Raw genomic sequence first — 18,683 nt, 5'->3', positions numbered from 1 at the left:
AATGCTTAGGGAAGCCTGTAGACTAAGTCATAGGAGGTAGCCAGAGGGGACAGGTGGCTATGCAGTGGAATCCTCTCTAGTGTACAGATGCCTCATTTCTGCAGCCTCTGCATGAAGCCCAGCTGTGGTTCGGACATTCAGTCAGGGGGAGGAGCCAGGGAAACAGAGTTCCAGATAGCATGTTCCCTCTTAATTCCATAAGAGCTCACAGTACATTTACATAATAAGTTACAAATGCTCAGAGCCCTGTCGATATACATTGTGGAGGAGGCCAGATTCCGCACTAATCAGTTACATAAGGCGAGAGTTGGAGCCACTCTCCTGACTCCAATACACAGAAGACCAGAAATCCAAGAGCCTGTTCCCAGAAGATTTTGTTCTCCCTAACTTCCCTGCAGAAATTTCTCCCTGTACTGCACTGCTACAGGCCCTGCCTGCCAGAGAAGATAACGTAGTTAGAGGCAGCGGATTATGGGCTATAGATCTGCCCTTCACTTCTGTTCCTTTTAACATGGCACCCAGTTGCTCCCTGCAATAACTGCTACCATAGTAAATTTTATATGCAAAAATCCTCCATCCAAGTTATTTTCAAGCATAGAGGTCTCCAAAACTGCCTACAAATGGGGTATTATTGGTCTGACAGCCCCTGCTAGGATGTTTCAAAACAGAGAGTAATGTGACTTAGGCAAATAGTAGTTGAAAGTCATTGAAAGTCAATGGATTTAGGAACTTAAGTGCCTAAGTGACATCTGAGAATGGAATTTAGGCACCTGCGTGACTTAGGCACTATTGAAAATTTTAATCCAAGTTCCTCATCTAGTACAAAATTCTGCTTTCCTGGGTTCAGGGAGTTATCTGAGTTGGGATACATTCTTTCCCAACATGCATAGAACTCCCAGTGGGAGGAAGCATGGTCTAGTGGCTAGGGCACCAGACTGCAAGCTAGAAAACCTTGCTTCTGCTCTCAGCTTTGCCAGTGACCTGCTGAGTGACCTTGGGCGAGTCACATCATCACTTGACATCTGTTTTTCCTCCCAACTTTGTCTGTCTTGTCTATAAGCTCCTCAAGGCACAGGCTGTATCTTACTACGCATTTGTGACCCCACTGTGCCAGGCACTGTATAATCTCAGTTGGGGTCTCCAAGTATTACTATAATAGAAGTAATAAATAACAACACTGGAAAGCAGGATGCTGCAGGGATGAGCTGAGAATCTGAAAATTTTGCCTTTATAATCCAGTCATTTTTTCTGGGTTCATTCCTCCCATAATAAACATTTACCAATAGCATTTCTTCTATTTCTAAGAATTAAATTTATGTTAAAGTTATTTTGAAATGTCAAAGCCTCAGATAGTGATGCAGAAAAATAATTATTTGAATGCAGTCAGTTACTGTATCTGTTTAGTCTAATACTAACGGAGGAAATGGAACATTGTGGCTGAATTTTAATGAATTAATTAGTTAATTATTGTAAAGGCCTGCGAAAGCGCTAAGTATGATTATTACTTTTATTCCCAGGAAACCTCAAATAATAGCAGAGCCAGGCCTCCTAAAATGATATTTCTCTTAAGTTCATAAAAAATGAATGATGTAAACTGGTATTTATTAATTTTTTTGTAGAATTCAAGTATGAGCCTAATGTCACTAGGCCGGATTCTGCCATCCTGACTCAAAATGAGTATCCTTTTATTGTGTGAATAGCCCCACTTAAAACACGGGGCTACATGTGCAGTAGTTTACTACTTAACATGAATGAGGATACCCTGATCTGGCCCATATACATAAATGGGTGTTGCACCTCCTGCATTTTGGACCAAGTTAAATGCTGATGTAAGTGAACGTAACTCCCACTGAAGCCAATACCCACTTCCACCAGAGCTGAATTTGGCCCACTGTCCCTATCTCTGATGAATTTAATTAGATACACAAGCCTTTTCATTTCCTGGCTGTAGAGGAGACTGCAAAAACCTATAATATTCTGGAATGAGTCACCAATGTTAAGACCTAATCGGTAAGACAAACAAACAAACAAACAAAAACAAAAAAAAAACGTTTTTCATTAATGTCTAGAGAAAAAATTTAGGTTAGCGTTACAATCAAATACCTTGGTATTTGTTACTAGGAAAAAAAAAACACCTCCACCACAGTGGATCCTGCATTTTAAGTGCCGCTTCCTTGAAAGAGATGTGTGTATTCATGGAAAACAGAACCTTCTTTCTGTAAATGTTTATACACGGAATCTTTGGCAGTCAATTCTCAGACACTCAGAAATGTTTATCACAAGATCTCTTTGTTTTCCCTCCATTCTAGACGTCTCCTGCTCAGGGTCTGAGCCTCAGTGCCCACTATTTCACATCATGATGATTCAGGCACCACAGCTTTCACCATGCTTTTCCACAAATGAATCTTCAACTGACTTAATGTGTTTACCTAAATTGTCCTTCCTGTATAATTTCCCACAATGTGTAATAAGGCAATGATATGAGAAGCTCTTGAGTTGGACTGTTTGATGTACAGAGAGCAGGAACTCACTGTCTGCATGGATGAGATGCACAGACAGAACAAGGCAGCCTTTATAGTTACCCCTCATGACACCAGCATTTTCCAGACTGCAAGCCAAATTAATGCTCATGATGACACACATATATAGTCTTAGTTGCTACATGCTTGGTGGCAGAAGGAAAGGAAAAGCCAAGCTCTGTACCGTCCCAGTGCTTATTTTAACTGATTCACAGAAGGGTGAAACACAGCTCAGTCCTGAATCTTATCACTCTGAGTGAAATCTGCCTCTACTGAATTCGGTAACAAAACACCCACCCATTGACTTCAATACAGCCTGGATTTCACTGTCTTGTTTATGGCGTTCAAGCAATGTTGATTGGTGCTCTATAAATACGATAGATTGGTAGAGAGTTTAAAAACTACAAACAAAGACCGAACCTCAGGAAGTGATTGTGGGACTATCATGCTGTTCTCTTGCCCTCCTACACTTTTTTCACTCGATCTAGTGTGGGAGAATCCTGCGTCATGCTGGTTCTCCTGTCTGCACTTAAGTGGCACTGTTCCAGGGGTGTCGGCAGCAGCTGCATAAATCTGTCTGGAACTGCATGAGTCTGAACAATTCCAAACCACTGCTTCTATTGCCCCTGGAAAATACCACAGTGCAGGTCAGAGAAGATCCCACAGAATGGTGAGAACCCTAGTCTGCAACAGGGACATAATGCAGGGACAGACACTGAAACCACAATGGGGAGGGCCAAAGTCATACAGAAACTAGAGAGGTGGAAAAGGGGAGAGGCAGGGAAATGAAGGAAGGGTAAAGGAGAGAAGAGGGTGAAGAAGAGAAAGGAGGGAAGAAATTATAAAGAAAAGAGAGAAAGACTGGACTGGGAGCTAAAAGGAACTACAAAAATAAATAAAATATTTAAAATAAAACCTCCCCTTAAAGTTTTGAATCTCCCCATTTGAAAGTGAATGTACGAGAACTTCCTTCCTTAAGGTCCCCCCTCAAATGAAAAGTCTAACATGAAACGAAAATCATATAGTCTCAGAGCAAATCAGTGTTACTGCCTTTGACTTCAATGAGATTTATGCATGTGCTTACATGATTTCTTTAACAGGGAGCCTTTCCTGAATCAGGGCCTTTGTTCAGGGCTGCAGCCATTTTCAAACAGGACCTCACATTTCAGCAGTAAAATTTTACTCGTCACAGCTGAAAATACCCTCCTAAGCAGCTTCTTCTTGAAATGTGAGATAATGAGCGTGATAGCAAAGCTTCTAAAATGTGAATCCTTGAGATGAGTTAGTGAAGCAGATAAATCTGGTAAGATCTCTGGAAGAAGCAGGTAAAACGCACTGCCACACAGCAGATACATCTCCTTATCAGTAAATTCAAGCCAGCAATCATAAATGAACAGCATGGTCTAGAGTTTCAGCCAGCCTTCGTTAGTGGCCACTGTCGAATTTGCTTCTATGAACAAAACCCTGCATTTATCTGCATAAATGGGGATTTCATTCATACCAGAAAGTCAGCCACACAGTTGTTCTATTTGCATTCACAAAAGTGGTAAGTTTTGCTTGTCAACAGATGTTACAATAAATTTGGCTTGTACCAGGGAACAGCTTGAAAACTGTGTCTAGGTCTACTGTATTTTAAAACTGACTATTTTTACTTGAACTTCCTATTTAAATGTCAGTCCAAATCCTAAGAGATGAATATCTGTGATTCTTACTGAAGTCAATAAGAACGGCAAGTGTTCATGATTTGGCCGTTGAATATTATAACAACAATTACAATGATCAAATAGCAGCAAACAAAGGACAAATGCATTATAAAGAGAAAAGCATGACCTTAGCTTCATGTGCATTTTGTAGGGTCATAGATGTTAATGCCAGGAGTGATAAATAAAAGGAAATTCTATCGAGTAATTAGGCAGCCACACTTCCCCAATTTCAAGACTAATTCAAGCCTTTATCTGAGCAAAACAAAGCAAGGAAATACCCAGTTTGTTTGAAGACCGCTCCCTGCTGTCTGAGCACCAAGCGCCCATGTGAGTGGTTAGAAAATATCATGGCTACTATTTAACATTAATATTGCAGAAGTGCCCAGCAGCGTCAACCAGATCAAGAATCTACTGTGCGAGGTACTATACATACATACGGTAAACAACAGTCCCTGACCCAAAGAGCTACGTTAATGTATGCTGGCCTAGGATTTTGTATGAAATCATGCTTCCTGACCTACCAGATGCTAATGAGCAGTTCAGTGCTAGTAAACTCAAAGTAATAGGCGAGGTCTTGCACTGCAGGGTTTGGGGACACCAGAAGGAAATGGGCTGGATGCAACATCTCATACTTTCTGCATTCCTCTTCCCAGGCTCTTTAAATTTGCATGCAAACAGGATCTTTTGTTTCTCAAGAGCTCATCTGCTCCTGCTGCCTAGTCCTCAACTCAAATTTTTTCTTAATCCTCTATTTGGAAAATCATCTCCATAGTAACCAGTCACCCCACCCTAATCCACACACACACACACACACTGACCAAGGTGATGTTTCTTCTCTTCTTTCCCTAGTTTTACTAAACTTACTTATCTGTTTTAAGAGGAACTCCATCTTCCCTCAGTCTAGGCCCTGGCGCTCTCGCAGTTTCTTTCCTCTTCACTGAAGGTTCTGCCTTATCCACCTTAGGAGCAAAGTATCATTTACCAGTACAGTAAGTAAGCGCTGTATGTGGTATGTCATGTCCTGGGTTCAGTTCCATGCCAAAAGATATGCTGTTCCTGGAGTGAGTCCTCCTATTTCTAACTCCCCAACCTGCTAAACTGTGGCTTTTTGCAAGAATAAACTAAGAGATAGGACATTGGATTCTCTATTTGCTGCGAGGTCTGTGCCTGGTGTTTTTTGTTCACAAGTCAGCAGCCGGAGAGATGGTTAGGTACATGGGTCTTACCTGTCCTGTATCCTGTGTTATTCAGGTATATTGCAAAGGTACGTATTTCATGCTGAGCTTGCCAGGATGGAGAGGAGCAGTTCTCATTGTTGGTGTAGGTGTTGTGGTTGTGAACATATTTCCCTGTGAGAATAGAGGAGCGGGATGGGCAGCACATTGGGGTTGTCACAAAGGCATTGATGAAGTGAGCGCCTCCCTGTTCCATGATCCGCCTCGTCTTATTCATCACTTGCATAGAACCTAAAAGAAGAAAACCATCAGCAGCTTACAAAAGGGTTTTCTTGTTTTCAGTTAAAAGAACAAGCCACAAGCTCACGTGCTAAGTCTACCAGTGTCAGGCAGAGGAGGAGAAAACAAATTGCAAGTGGGCAAGGACATCTATTAGACAAAACAAGCCCAATAAGGAATGCAAGATTTCTGAATACAATATTACAGATTATAGATTCTTACTAGAAGATTATAAACGTAGGGCTGGAAGGGACCTTGAGAAGTCATCAAGTCCAGCCCCTTGCACTGAGGCAGGACCAAATAGACCTAGACCATCCCTGGCAGGTGTTTGTTCAATCTGTTCTTAAAGACCTTCAAAAAAGAACTAAATAAGTTCATGGAGGATAGGTCCATCAATGGCTATTAGCCAGGATGGACAGGGATGGTGTTCCTAGCCTCTGTTTGCTAGAAGCTGGGAATGGGCGACGGGATGGATCACTTGATGATTACCTGTTCTGTTCATTCCCTCAGGGGCACCTGGCATTGGCCACTGTTGGAATACAGGATACTGGGATAGATGGATCTTTGGTTCGACCTAGTATGGCTGTTCTTATGTTCTTAATGACGGGGAATCCACAACCTCCCTTGGAAGCCTATTCCAGAGCTCAACTATCCTTATAGTTAGAAAAACTTTCCTAATATCTAACCTAAATCTCCCTTGCTGCAGATTAAGCCAATTACTTCTTGTCCTACCTTCAGTGACCGTGGAGAACAACTTATCATGGTCTTCTTTATAGCAACCCTTTAACACATTTGAAGACTGTTATCAGTCTTTTCTAAAAACTAAATCATGCCCAGGTTTTTTTTTTTAACCTTTTCTCATAGGTCAAAAGAAAAGGAGTACTTGTGGCACCTTAGAGACTAACAAATTTATTGGAGCATAAGCTTTCATGAGCTACAGCTCACTTCATCGGATGCATTCAGTCCAATGAAGTGAGCTGTAGCTCACGAAAGCTTTGCTCAAATAAATTTGTTAGTCTCTAAGGTGCCACAAGTACTCCTTTTCTTTTTGTGAATACAGACTAACACGGCTGCTACTCTGAAACCTCTCATAGGTCAGTTTCTCTAAACTTTTGATCATTTTTATTGCTCTCTACTGCACTCTCTCCAATTTTCTAAAACATTGTGCCCAGAACTGAACACAGAACTCCAGGTGAGAGCTCATCAATGACGAGTAAAGTGGGATAACTTACTCCTGCATCTTACGTGACACTCCTGTTAATCCACCTCTGAATGATGATAACCTTTTTCGCAACTACACCATATTGTTGACTCCTATTCAATTTGGGATCCACAGTAATCTATATCCTTTTCAGCAGCATTACCGCCTAGCCAGTTATTCTCCATTTGTAGTTGTGCATTCAATTTTTCCTTCCTAAGTGAAGTACTTCGCACGTACAACTGAATTTTGTATTGTTGGTTTCAGACCAATTCTCCAATTCGTCAAGGTCATTTTGAATTCCAATCCTCTCATCCAAAGTGCTTGCTACCCCACCCAGCTCACTTCACTAATCCAAGTCATTAATGAAATTATTGACTAGTATCAGACCTAGGACCAACCCCTGTGGGACACCCAGTCTGACAATGAACCATTGATAACTACTTTTTGAGTACGTTCCTTCAACCAGTTATGCAGCCACCTTATACTAATTACATCTAGATTACATTTCCCTAGTTTGCTTATGAGAACGTCATGTGGGACTGTATCAAAATACATCACATCTACCGCTTCCCCCCCATCCACTAAGCCTGTAACCCTGTCAAAGAAAGAAAATAGGTTGGTTCAGCATGATTTGTTCTTGACAAATCCATGCTGGCTATTCCTTATAACCCTATTATCCTTTAGGTGCTTTCAAACTGATTGTTTAATAATTTGTTCCAGTATTTTTCCAGGTATCAAAGTTAGGCTGACTGGTCTATAGTTCCCCAGACCCTCTTTGTTCCCCTTTTTAAAGACAGGTACTATGTTTGCCCTTCTCCAGTCCTCTAGGACTTTACCTTACCTCCATGAGGTCTCGAAGAGAATTGCTAATGGTTCTGAGATTGCTTCAGCTAGTTCCTTAAATAGCCTAGGATGAATTTCAGCAAGTCCTGCCACCTTGAATATATCTAATTTAACTAAATTATCTTCAATCTGTTCTTGCCCTATTTTGACTTGCACTCCTTTTCCTTTGTTGTTAATATTAATTGTGTTAAGCATCTGGCCACCATTAATCTTTTTAGTGAAGACTGAAGCAAATCAGATATTAAACACCTCAGCATTCTTGAGGTCATCACTTTTCTGATTTCTTGATGTCACCCTCCTTTTCTGCTAAGTAGAGGACCTACACTTCCCCTTGTTTTTCTCTTTCTCCTAATGTATTTAAAGAACCTCTTATTACCTCTTTTATGTTCCTTCCTAGGGGTAACTCATTTTATGCTTTAGCCTTTCTGATTTTGTCCCTATATTCTTGAGCTATTCTTTTGTATTACTCCTTAGCAATTCATCCATGTTTCCACTTTTTGGTAGGATTCCTTTTCGAGGTCATTAAAGAACTCCTGATGGAGCCTTACTATTGGACTCTTACTATTTTTCCTATCTTTCCTTCACACGCGGATAGTTTGCATTTTTGCCTTTTATATAGTCTCTTTAAGAAACTGTCAACTCTCCTGAACTCTTTTTTTCCCTTAGATTTTGTTCTCATGGGACCTTACCTACCAGTTCTCAGAGTTTGTTAAAGTCTGTTTTTTTGAAGTCAATTGTCCTTATTCTGCTGCTCTCATTCCTTCCTTCAATGGTTCAAATACAACCAAGGTCAACAATGACCAAAAGCCACTGTTATCAATGGCTACCCTGTTTCCTAGGTGACATATTCCTCTGGACTCAACCCAGTTCCTGGTGGGGAGGCATCCACTTCGAAGAAGCCACCATCACAATTGGCACTCATCGTCTCTCTGTGCAGAGAAATCAAGGATTGAAAAGACATGGAGAATGAGTTTCCCTCTGACTCGTAAAGGTGGTCCCTCTAGATTAGAATTAAAGCATATTGATGGGGAAAACTTGTAAAACTGCTTGGACTATACCTGATCTAGAAGGAAGTTTAATTAGCACCTGCCACTAGCATGACATGCATTTAAAAAAATCCCAAATAAATACAAAACTTTACATATCATCAAACTCATCCTGTTATGAATGGGAGCAAAGTACCTTACAGACAGTATCAGGATTAGCATAAGGTTTCATGCTGGAGTGGAGCTGGGACTAACTTACCCAAGGTTGAGTTGGATTAATAGTTCAGCTTTAATCAATGTATGCTGCAACCATCTGGCACAAACTGTACGTTGTTTCTGTCAATAATGGGTTTAGGTTTCTTCTAAGCTCTTTAGGAATGGACTTCATTATGAAATTGCAACAGTGAGTTGATTTGATACAGGGCACATTGATACAACCATGACTCAAAATCTACAGGGTGGTGAGAATGGTTGAAATCCATGTAGGAAATCGGACTCCCTGGTTCCTGAAGGAGAATTTCTACTGCAAGTCTTTTCATCTTAAAATTACCATGGCATTAGATTTCTTGAGATCATTTTGTTAGGAACCTTTTAAGCTAATCAGAAATCCTCTTTGTAATTCTTCATCACAGGAACGAAACGCCATTTGTAAGACTGACTCCCCTGTAAAAGAACCTGTTATATCGCACATACTAAAAAGTAGTATCGTAAAAAAAATAGACAAGACCTTTTTTAGAATCACAAAATAGAAAAGTTTGTACTTTGGGAGCAGCATCCCTCTTCAAAGCCTCTAACTTCACTTACAATTATTACAGCCAATTTTACTGTAGGTGGACTCAAAAATTGCAAATGTTAGCACTGCTCTGTCTTATGAGCTAATTCAAAAATAAATAAAGCAGGCTGAAGGAAAGTTTTGTCATTCCACTATTAAAATACAATTTTAACAACCCCTTTAAATGACAGAGGCATATCTGCATAAATAACCCTACATGTTAAGTCTCCCCTTGGGGACAGTAACCTTCTTTAATAAAACTGCTGTAATGACAAGAGCCTATATATCAACAGTCTTTAATACAAAAACATATGATCTAATCTGCTTCCCCATCTTGAGAACTAATGCAGAGTGACAGATCAGTGGAAGGCAAAAACCAAGCATACCCTTCCATGCAATCTTAAGTAGGCCAGCTTTAAATATTTTAGAACAACACTGAGCCAGCCAACCAAAACTTATTTTCTTCATCCTGCCTCCAACACAAACTTGGTGACATTAAAGGAAAATAGAAATTATATTCTTCTATGGCAGAACATCACTTATGTGTTAATCAGGGATTTGAATCTCTGCAAACCATCTTCTCTCAAGTGGGCAAACCTTCCAGGATTTTTTTAGTTAGATTCTGATGTGCTAAGAGAGGTTATACTTTGAAGTGTCAACATTTTATTCAGAAAAAGGTCTCTGTTACAAGTCTAAAATCATAGATATTAAAGTTGCCTTATTTGTAACTCTGTGCTTTTTGGAGAACTGTAAGAAAATCTATGGTGAAGATTTGCTGAGAGTTATCTGTTTGATGCATTCAGCTGTTCGGTAGACAAAGAGAAGCATAAAAGATATATAGCACTAAGCTGAAGTTCTGTTTGGACTTCATGTGACATCAGCTGCAACAAGTTGTTTTGCTTGATCTCTCTTCAGAGTTTATTCTACTGCTGCTGTCACTGTTTAGACTGATATTATAATGTGGAAAATTCACAGACAAACTCTCTACAGACTTTGAGTGAGGCCTTGACATTGAGGAAACACTGTGAAACTGTGCAAGCTCTGTGGCAGACACTGAGAAGTCATTCCTTTTTACAACTCTGTTTGTGTACTAATAATTATCCCCTACCATCTGAGAAGGAAGCTTTCCCTGCATTGTGTGTCAGAGAGTCCCTCATCTTCTCCTCCACTATAAATGGAGGACAGAAGAGCTATTGTGGTCAGAACAGAGATGCAGACATCCCAGGCACCAGGAAATGTATATGTTAAGATGACAGTTGTAGGAATTTTCAGCAGCACAATTTAACATTCAGAGTAGATGGTGGTCTTATGATGAGCCCTGCAGCATCTTTCAGGGATATAATGAATCTGAGAAATGCATGTCACAGAAGGGCTCTATTATCCATCCAAAGATTATGAGGAAAAGTGCAAAGGAAGTATATAGGGTAAAGCCGACAGAAGCACTAAATCCCAGGAGTGTGCATGTAGGACATTTATCAAAAGTTCTTCAAACACTACTCCATGACACAGCATATTAAGAAAGAGTGCTTTGTTGTATTGAAACAATAACTGAGCAGGCTGTAACAGGTGCTTCTTAAAACCTCACATTTCCTATGACAACTGGCATTTGTGCACAAGCCTGAAGACTATAGAAAAGACAGGTAGTTATAAGAGATTAAAACACGCAAACGCAGGCTTTTTGTGCATACAACTGCACACGTTTTTGTGAACACCTTTTGCCACGCCTTAAAAATATGCCCCACTGCATACTGTTTCCCACACATCCCCTGCTTGCTTGTATTTATTAAATATTCACACTATGACTGGACCACCTTCTAGAGACTTGTCCAAGTACATTCACTATTACATACCGATTGCAAAGTTTATCTCTGTGATCACATTTTGCAAAAGATCTGATCACCGTACAAAAACAGAGTATGCCATACAAGAATTCAAATATTAGTGCATAAGAAACTATTTTCCTGTACTATGATAGTGAGATCCTGTCAAGTCTCTCCAGCTAAACAATAATGGTGTGTAATGTTAAAGATTAGATTTCACTTTACGTGTTAAAATATATTAACATCTTTAAAATATATAAATATTGAAAAGAGAAATATAAAAATCCTGGTTGTGAATTTAAATAGTTGTCTGCAGGAGCAGGATTTATTGTGAATTCTTCAGTATAAGTCAATAGTAGAAACTTGCTCAACATAAATAAATAACTTATAGCAGCTGTTTGAAGATCTAATATTGAATGTTTCATTAACTAGCATTTTATTGTCAGAGATCATGCAGTTAACATCAGTTTTTGGCAGTTCCACTTGTTAAAGAGCTTGAATTAATCCCCAAGTGACTTCACCTGTTTTGAAGTTAAATTTGAGAGATACCTGTAGGTGGACATGTCTATTCAACCTCTGGAATGTTAATGAATGCTCTCATAAACACTATGCTTGCTTTCTATTTCTATCTTACATACTATTTTTCCCCAATTTTCCCTCTTTGTACTTCTTTCTTTTAAAAGCTGCTAACAGGTCACCTCTCTATGTAGGAAAACTGCCAAGCACATTGTCTTCTTGCTCCAGATTTGTACTTATTCAATGGATCATATATCAACAGGTTACTCCGATCTCACTAACATAAATGAAGCATCTCCCAGGCAGCTAGGTCACTTCTGTCTATGAATGAGATAGTTATGTAAGCTGACCCGAATGACTTACTGCAGTGGTTCTCAACAGAGTCCTGCATGAATACAAATTTATATCCGTGGATATAAATCCATACCTGTGGTACTGCAGTGGCGAAAGGAGCAGAACGTGGGGCCGCAGCTTCCAGGAGCCAGCGTCCCACGCCGGCAGCTCCTCCAGCGCGGCTGTACCGCCCCCAGCCCTGCCCACGGGGCGGGCACCAGGATCACTGGCAGTTGTCCCTGGTTGTGCTCTTGTGTTCCAGCGACACCGCTCCCCAGACAGGAGACCCAGACAGCTACATGGAAGGGATGGGGCAGGGCTTGGGGCGGTACAGTGCTGGCTCCTGGGAGAGACGGCCCCACGTTTCTCTCCTTTCACTGCTGCAGTCCCATGGATACCGATTTATAACCACAGATATAAATCTGTATCTGTGCAGGGCTCTAGTTCTCAACCTATTTACCATTGTGAGCCACATATGCAGCTATGTGTTACGTGGGCCATAGCCACACTCTACACACACACACACAAAAATAAGGTTTAGTATTTGTTATACGGCAGCAATATGATTCAAATCGATATACTACCTTTCATTTCAACACTAGCAAATGTCTACCAAGAGCATTTTAAATTAGCAAAATAAGTCAAAACATTACTGTTAAAAATTAATTAATTTACTGTAAGGGTGGATTGGCATGGTGTATTGCCACCATCACTTCCGCGTTGCTGCTGGCAGTGCAGCTGGGCTGAGCGCCCAGAGAACGTGGCTATGGAGCCTGCCTGAAAAGATGGGAAGCCCTGCCTGGTGTGGGGTGCCCCCCAGCCAGGAACTATCCCACATACACTCAGCACCACCATGCACCCAGCCAGGGACCGTCCCCCATGCACTCAGCATCTGCACCCAGGGGCTGCCCCCAAGCGTCTCCCCAGACTGTCCCCCAGCCAGGAAATGTCAACCCCATCACCCAACCCCGCTGGGACTGTCCCCTGCAGCATCCAGACCACCCCAACACTGGGTTGGCACACGTGCCTGCCACGGGCAGCACATGAAGCTTCCTCTTAGCGAGGCTAGCCTCCTGTCCCACCTCTTCCAGCCAAACCCAAGGCCATGTGGGGTGTGGCCCTGGCTGGAGCGGTGAACCTGGAACCTCTCCCCTGTTCCGCCCATGGCCCCTCCCCATTCTGCCCTTTCCCAGCAGCCCCACCCCATTCCGGCTCCCCCTGAGCCTCCTGCCGCTTCCATTACATATCACTCATGGTGCCTGTCCTGCAGAGACAGGGTGCTCTGTCCAGATCAGAACTCTCTTCCCGGAGGGACTGGTCCCCCCCTCCCCGCCCAGCCTACTCCAATAACAGCCCCCCCTCCAGCATTCAACCCCCCCCATCCAGGGATTATGCCCCAGTACCTAGCTCCCCATCCAGGCACTGCCCCCAGCCATCCACCTAGAGTCTGTCCCCCATGCACTGGCTGCACCCCCTTCGCCGTGGCTTCCTACCTCGGCTGCAGGTAGCTCAGGAAAACTATTAGAGCCTCCCCTAGGATAGTGCTTGGGGTGTGCTATAGACCACCGGGATCTAATTTGGATATGGATAGAGCCCTTTTTAATGTTTTTAATAAAGTAAATACTAATGGAAACTGTGTGATCATGGGAGACTTTAACTTCCCAGATATAGACTGGAGGATGAGTGCTAGTAATAATAATAGGGCTCAGATTTTCCTAGATGCGATAGCTGATGGATTCCTTCAACAAGTAGTTGCTGAACCGACTAGAGGGGATGCCATTTTAGATCTGGTCTTGGCGAGTAATGAGGATCTCATAGAGGAAATGGTTGTAGGGGATAATCTTGGCTCAAGTGATCATGAGCTAATTCAGTTCAAACTGAATGGAAGGATTAACAAAAATAAATCTGCAACTAGGGTTTTTGATTTCAAAAGGGCTGACTTTCAAAAATTAAGGAAATTAGTTAGGGAAGTGGATTGGACTGAAGAATTTATGGGTTTAAAGGTAGAGGAGGCCTGGGATTATTTTAAATTAAAGCTGCAGAAGCTATCGGAAGCCTGCATCCCAAGAAAGGGGAAAAAATTCATAGGCAGGAGTTGTAGACCAAGCTGGATGAGCAAGCATCTTAGAGAGGTAATTAAGAAAAAGCAGAAAGCATATAGGGAGTGGAAGAAGGGAGGGATCAGTAAGGAAAGCTACCTTATTGAGGTCAGAATATGTAGGGATAAAGTGAGACAGGCTAAAAGTCAAGTAGAGTTGGACCTTGCAAAGGGAATTAAAACCAATAGTAAAAGGTTCTATAGTCATATAAATAGGAAAAAAACAAAGAAAGAAGAAGTGGGACCGCTAAAAACTGAGGATGGAGTGGAGGTCAAGGATAATCTAGGCATGGCCCAATATCTAAACAAATACTTTGCCTCAGTCTTTAATAAGACTAAAGAGGATCTTAGGGATAATGGTAGCATGATAAATGGGAATGAGGATATGGAGGTAGACATCACCATATCTGAGGTAGAAGCGAAACTCAAACAGCTTAATGGGGCTAAATCGGGGGGCCCAGATAATCTTCATCCAAGAATATTAAAAGAATTGGCACAAGAAATTGCAAGCCCATTAGCAAGAATTTTTAATGAATCTGTAAATTCAGGGGTTGTACCATATGATTGGAGAATTGCTAACATAGTTCCTATTTTTAAGAAAGGGAAAAAAAGTGATCCAAGTAATTATAGGCCTGTTAGTTTGACATCTGTAGTATGCAAGGTCTTGGAAAAATTTTTGAAGGAGAAGGTAGTTAAGGACATTGAAGTCAATGGTAAATGGGACAAAATACAACATGGTTTTACAAAAGGTAGATCGTGCCAAACCAACCTGATTTCCTTCTTTGAGAGAGTAACAGATTTTTTAGATAAAGGAAACGCAGTGGATCTAATTTATTTAGATTTTAGTAAGGCGTTTGATACTGTGCCACATGGGGAATTATTAGTTAAATTGGATAAGATGGGCATCAATAGGAAAATTGAAAGGTGGATAGGGAATTGGTTAAAGGGGAGACTACAACGGGTCCTACTGAAAGGTGAACTGTCAAGTTGGAGGGAGGTTACCAGTGGAGTTCCTCAAGGATCAGTTTTGGGACCAATCTTATTTAATCTTTTTATTACTGACCTGGGCACAAAAAGTGGGAGTGTGCTAATAAAGTTTGCAGATGATACAAAGCTGGGAGGTATTGCTAATTTAGAGAAGGACAGGGATACCCTACAGGAGGATCTGGATGACCTTGTAAACTGGAGTAATAGGAATAGGATGAAATTTAATAGTGAGAAGTGTAAGGTCATGCATTTAGGGATTAATAACAAGAATTTTAGTTATAAGCTAGGGACGCATCAACTAGAAGTAACGGAGGAGGAAAAGGACCTTGGAGTATTGGTTGATCATAGGTTGACTATGAGCTGCCAATGTGATATGGCTGTGAAAAAAGCTAATGTCGTCTTGGGATGCATCAGGAGAGGTATTTCCAGTAGGGATAAGGAGGTTTTAGTACCGTTATATAAGGCACTGGTGAGACCTCACCTGGAATACTGTGTGCAGTTCTGGTCTCCCATGTTTAAGAAGGATGAATTCAAACTGGAACAGGTACAGAGAAGGGCTACTAGGATGATCCGAGGAATGGAAAACTTGTCTTATGAAAGGAGACTCAGGGAGCTTGGCTTGTTTAGCCTAACTAAAAGAAGGTTGAGGGGAGATATGATTGCTCTCTATAAATATATCAGAGGGATAAATACCAGAGAGGGAGAGGAATTATTTAAACTCAATACCAATGTGGACACAAGAACAAATGGATATAAACTGGCCACTAGGAAATTTAGATTAGAAATTAGACGAAGGTTTCTAACCATCAGAGGAGTGAAGTTTTGGAATAGCCTTCCGAGGGAAGTAGTGGGGGCAAAAGATCTATCTTGCTTTAAGATTAAACTCGATAAGTTTATGGAGGAGATGGTATGATGGGATAACATGGTTTTGGTAATTAAATATTCATGGTAAATAGGCCCAATGGCCTGTGATGGGTTTTTAGATGGGGTAAGATCCAAGTTACCCGGGAAAGAATTTTCTGTAGTATCTGGCTGATGAATCTTGCCCATATGCTCAGGGTTTAGCTGATCGCCATATTTGGGGTCGGGAAGGAATTTTCCTCCAGGGCAGATTGGAAGGCCCTGGAGGTTTTTCGCCTTCCTCTGTAGCATGGGGCACGGGTCACTTGCTGGAGGATTCTCTGCTCCTTGAGGTCTTCAAACTACAATTTGAGGACTTCAATAGCACAGATATAGGTGTGAGGTCTTTTTTAGGAGTGGTGGGTGAAATTCTGTGGCCTGCATTGTGCAGGAGGTCAGACTAGATGATCATAATGGTCCCTTCTGACCTAAATATCTATGAATCTATGAATCTAGGTATGCAACCTACCCTGCCTGCCTGCCTGCCACTGCAGTCCTAGTGCCGGGGAGCCTGCTCCAGTGGAGGTCACTAGATCCATGATCCTGCAGGGTGAAAGGTACTAATCACCCTGGCCTCCTGCCCCACCCCATTTATGGCCCTGAGGATATCACATGGGCCACCGCTGTGTGCTAATTGGGCCACAAGCAGCCCGCAGGTTGAGAACCGCTGACCTACTGTAACTACAGTAATAGGATATCCAAACTTCAGTCCAATTTAAACTGGAGATGCTGGGATTTATAATGCATTGGACATCAGCACTAGGACAGCTTGGATTCTCATTAATCTAATTGGAAAATTAATCTCTGGGTGTAATTTAAGTCTTTTCTACCATCAGTATATTTTGCCTCTTCTTACTCATGTACCAACTTGTTCACTACTCAGTACAATTCTCATAATTAGGAAGACAAGCCACTAAGCATGCCTGTTCCAATAGCTGACTAAACTTCTTCTTGGTCTTCAGGTAAAGAGAGGTCAGAAGAAAGCAGTTATCTTTCCTCGTTTATATCCAGCACAGCACACTCCAACTCCTTTGACCCAAGCATCGGGCAGTCTTTTTATCAGATCCTCCCTTGTTTCAATCCATGGTTAGGGTTTGGTTTCCTGAGTAAAATTCATGATTAACAGCAGAACAAATAAAAGGGAAGTGAAGCCTCTTTCCTGAATGCTATGCATCCACACCTGTTATTGCTATATTGTTAAACTCACCTTAGGTTAAAATAAGGGGAGGGCTGTTAGAGAGCCTGAGATTGTATCCTCTCTCCTTTCACATCAGAAATAGCCACAAAACAATCTCAGCAGAAAAACAAAATGAGAAGTCACATGCCAGCTCTGCCCACCAAAAGCACAGCTTCCTTCTGAATTTCCTCAGAAATACTGGTAATTTTTGCAGTGCTCAGTTTTCTAAACTGCACTTCTAAAAATTTTCAAATTTTTGTTAGCTTGCATTTGCAATGTGTAGACCAAACTGCAACTGACATCTTGTTTCCATGTTCCTGAATGCATTAACTCCAATACTCACAAACAGCAGTTTGGATAGATAAAGTTGGCCAATTTAAGAATAAGAAATGACCTCAAACATACATATGGTCTCATGAAGCCATTAACTGGAATATGATAAATATCAAATCTCAGCTTCATCAAATGCATTTTCTCCAGCCCAACCCTAATTTGTGTGGACAGCTGCCCACTGTGCTTGAAATTGGAAAGAGACATCAGATTACCTGAGAAAAGAAGTATACTGCCCAGAGGACATTAACAATTGCATCAGAGACGGGCAGGCGAGCATAAAATAGAAAGTGATAAATTTTTTAGGACGACCCTCTGGATTTTGGTCACATGAGACTGAGAGATAATGTACTTGGCTTTTTTGGATATGCATTATTGAAACTGGTCTGTCTAATTGTGAAAAACATAACCATCACTCCAAACAAACAAACAAACAAACTTCTGAACCTGCCTCACTTAAAACTAATATTTTATTTCTTATCCTGTCACACCGGAAAACTTTCTAGTTACCTTTTGAACCAAGTGACAATTGGGAATATAGCTTATGACATGCAGAAACACAGATAAAAAGAAAGTATCTATAAAAGCGTTGTCATTATGCCATCATACGCTTTTGGTTTAGAACAGCAGCTGTCCCTGCATAAATCAAAGCTCCTTCATTTTACTATGATGCTCCACCTTTTCCCCACAATTTGTTTTCTAGTCTACTATACTGGAAATTTGCTTTAATGGTGCTCAAAGAAACATAAAACAGATTCTATCCCCTCAATTTTTAAACAGATATGGGCTTTATAAACCCTTTTTTAAATGTACCTAAAAAACTACTCATATAAAACTCCTTTCTGGTAATTGCTTCTCACTATACACAAGATTCTGCAAAGATATAGGTTAATTTTTCAGCAAGCTTCTCAACTTAATCGTTATTCCAAATCATTAAGATTAAACAAACTTTCTTTGCTTAATCTTCTTTCCTCAACAATTACAACTTCAACTAGTGGAACAGATGATCAGAGCTGAATAAGAGAGTAGACTCTTATGATTCTA

At 41.1% G+C, this 18,683-nt stretch overlaps 1 protein-coding gene across 4 annotated transcripts in view; it reads right to left on the bottom strand.

Moving 5' to 3' along the window:
* SULF2 (sulfatase 2) overlaps nucleotides 1-18,683 on the bottom strand; it is a 248,480-nt gene that overhangs the window by 84,633 nt on the left and 145,164 nt on the right. For all 4 annotated transcript variants that reach the window (XM_073309507.1, XM_073309508.1, XM_073309506.1 and 1 more), the window contains one exon: nucleotides 5,449-5,688. In XM_073309507.1, the coding sequence (XP_073165608.1) occupies nucleotides 5,449-5,688 (240 nt within the window). The remainder of the gene's footprint in view (nucleotides 1-5,448; nucleotides 5,689-18,683) is intronic.

Source organism: Lepidochelys kempii, chromosome 13 (genome assembly GCF_965140265.1).
Source record: "Lepidochelys kempii isolate rLepKem1 chromosome 13, rLepKem1.hap2, whole genome shotgun sequence".
In the NCBI taxonomy this organism is placed as follows: domain Eukaryota; kingdom Metazoa; phylum Chordata; order Testudines; family Cheloniidae; genus Lepidochelys; species Lepidochelys kempii.
This window is presented reverse-complemented; position numbering and strand designations above follow the sequence as displayed.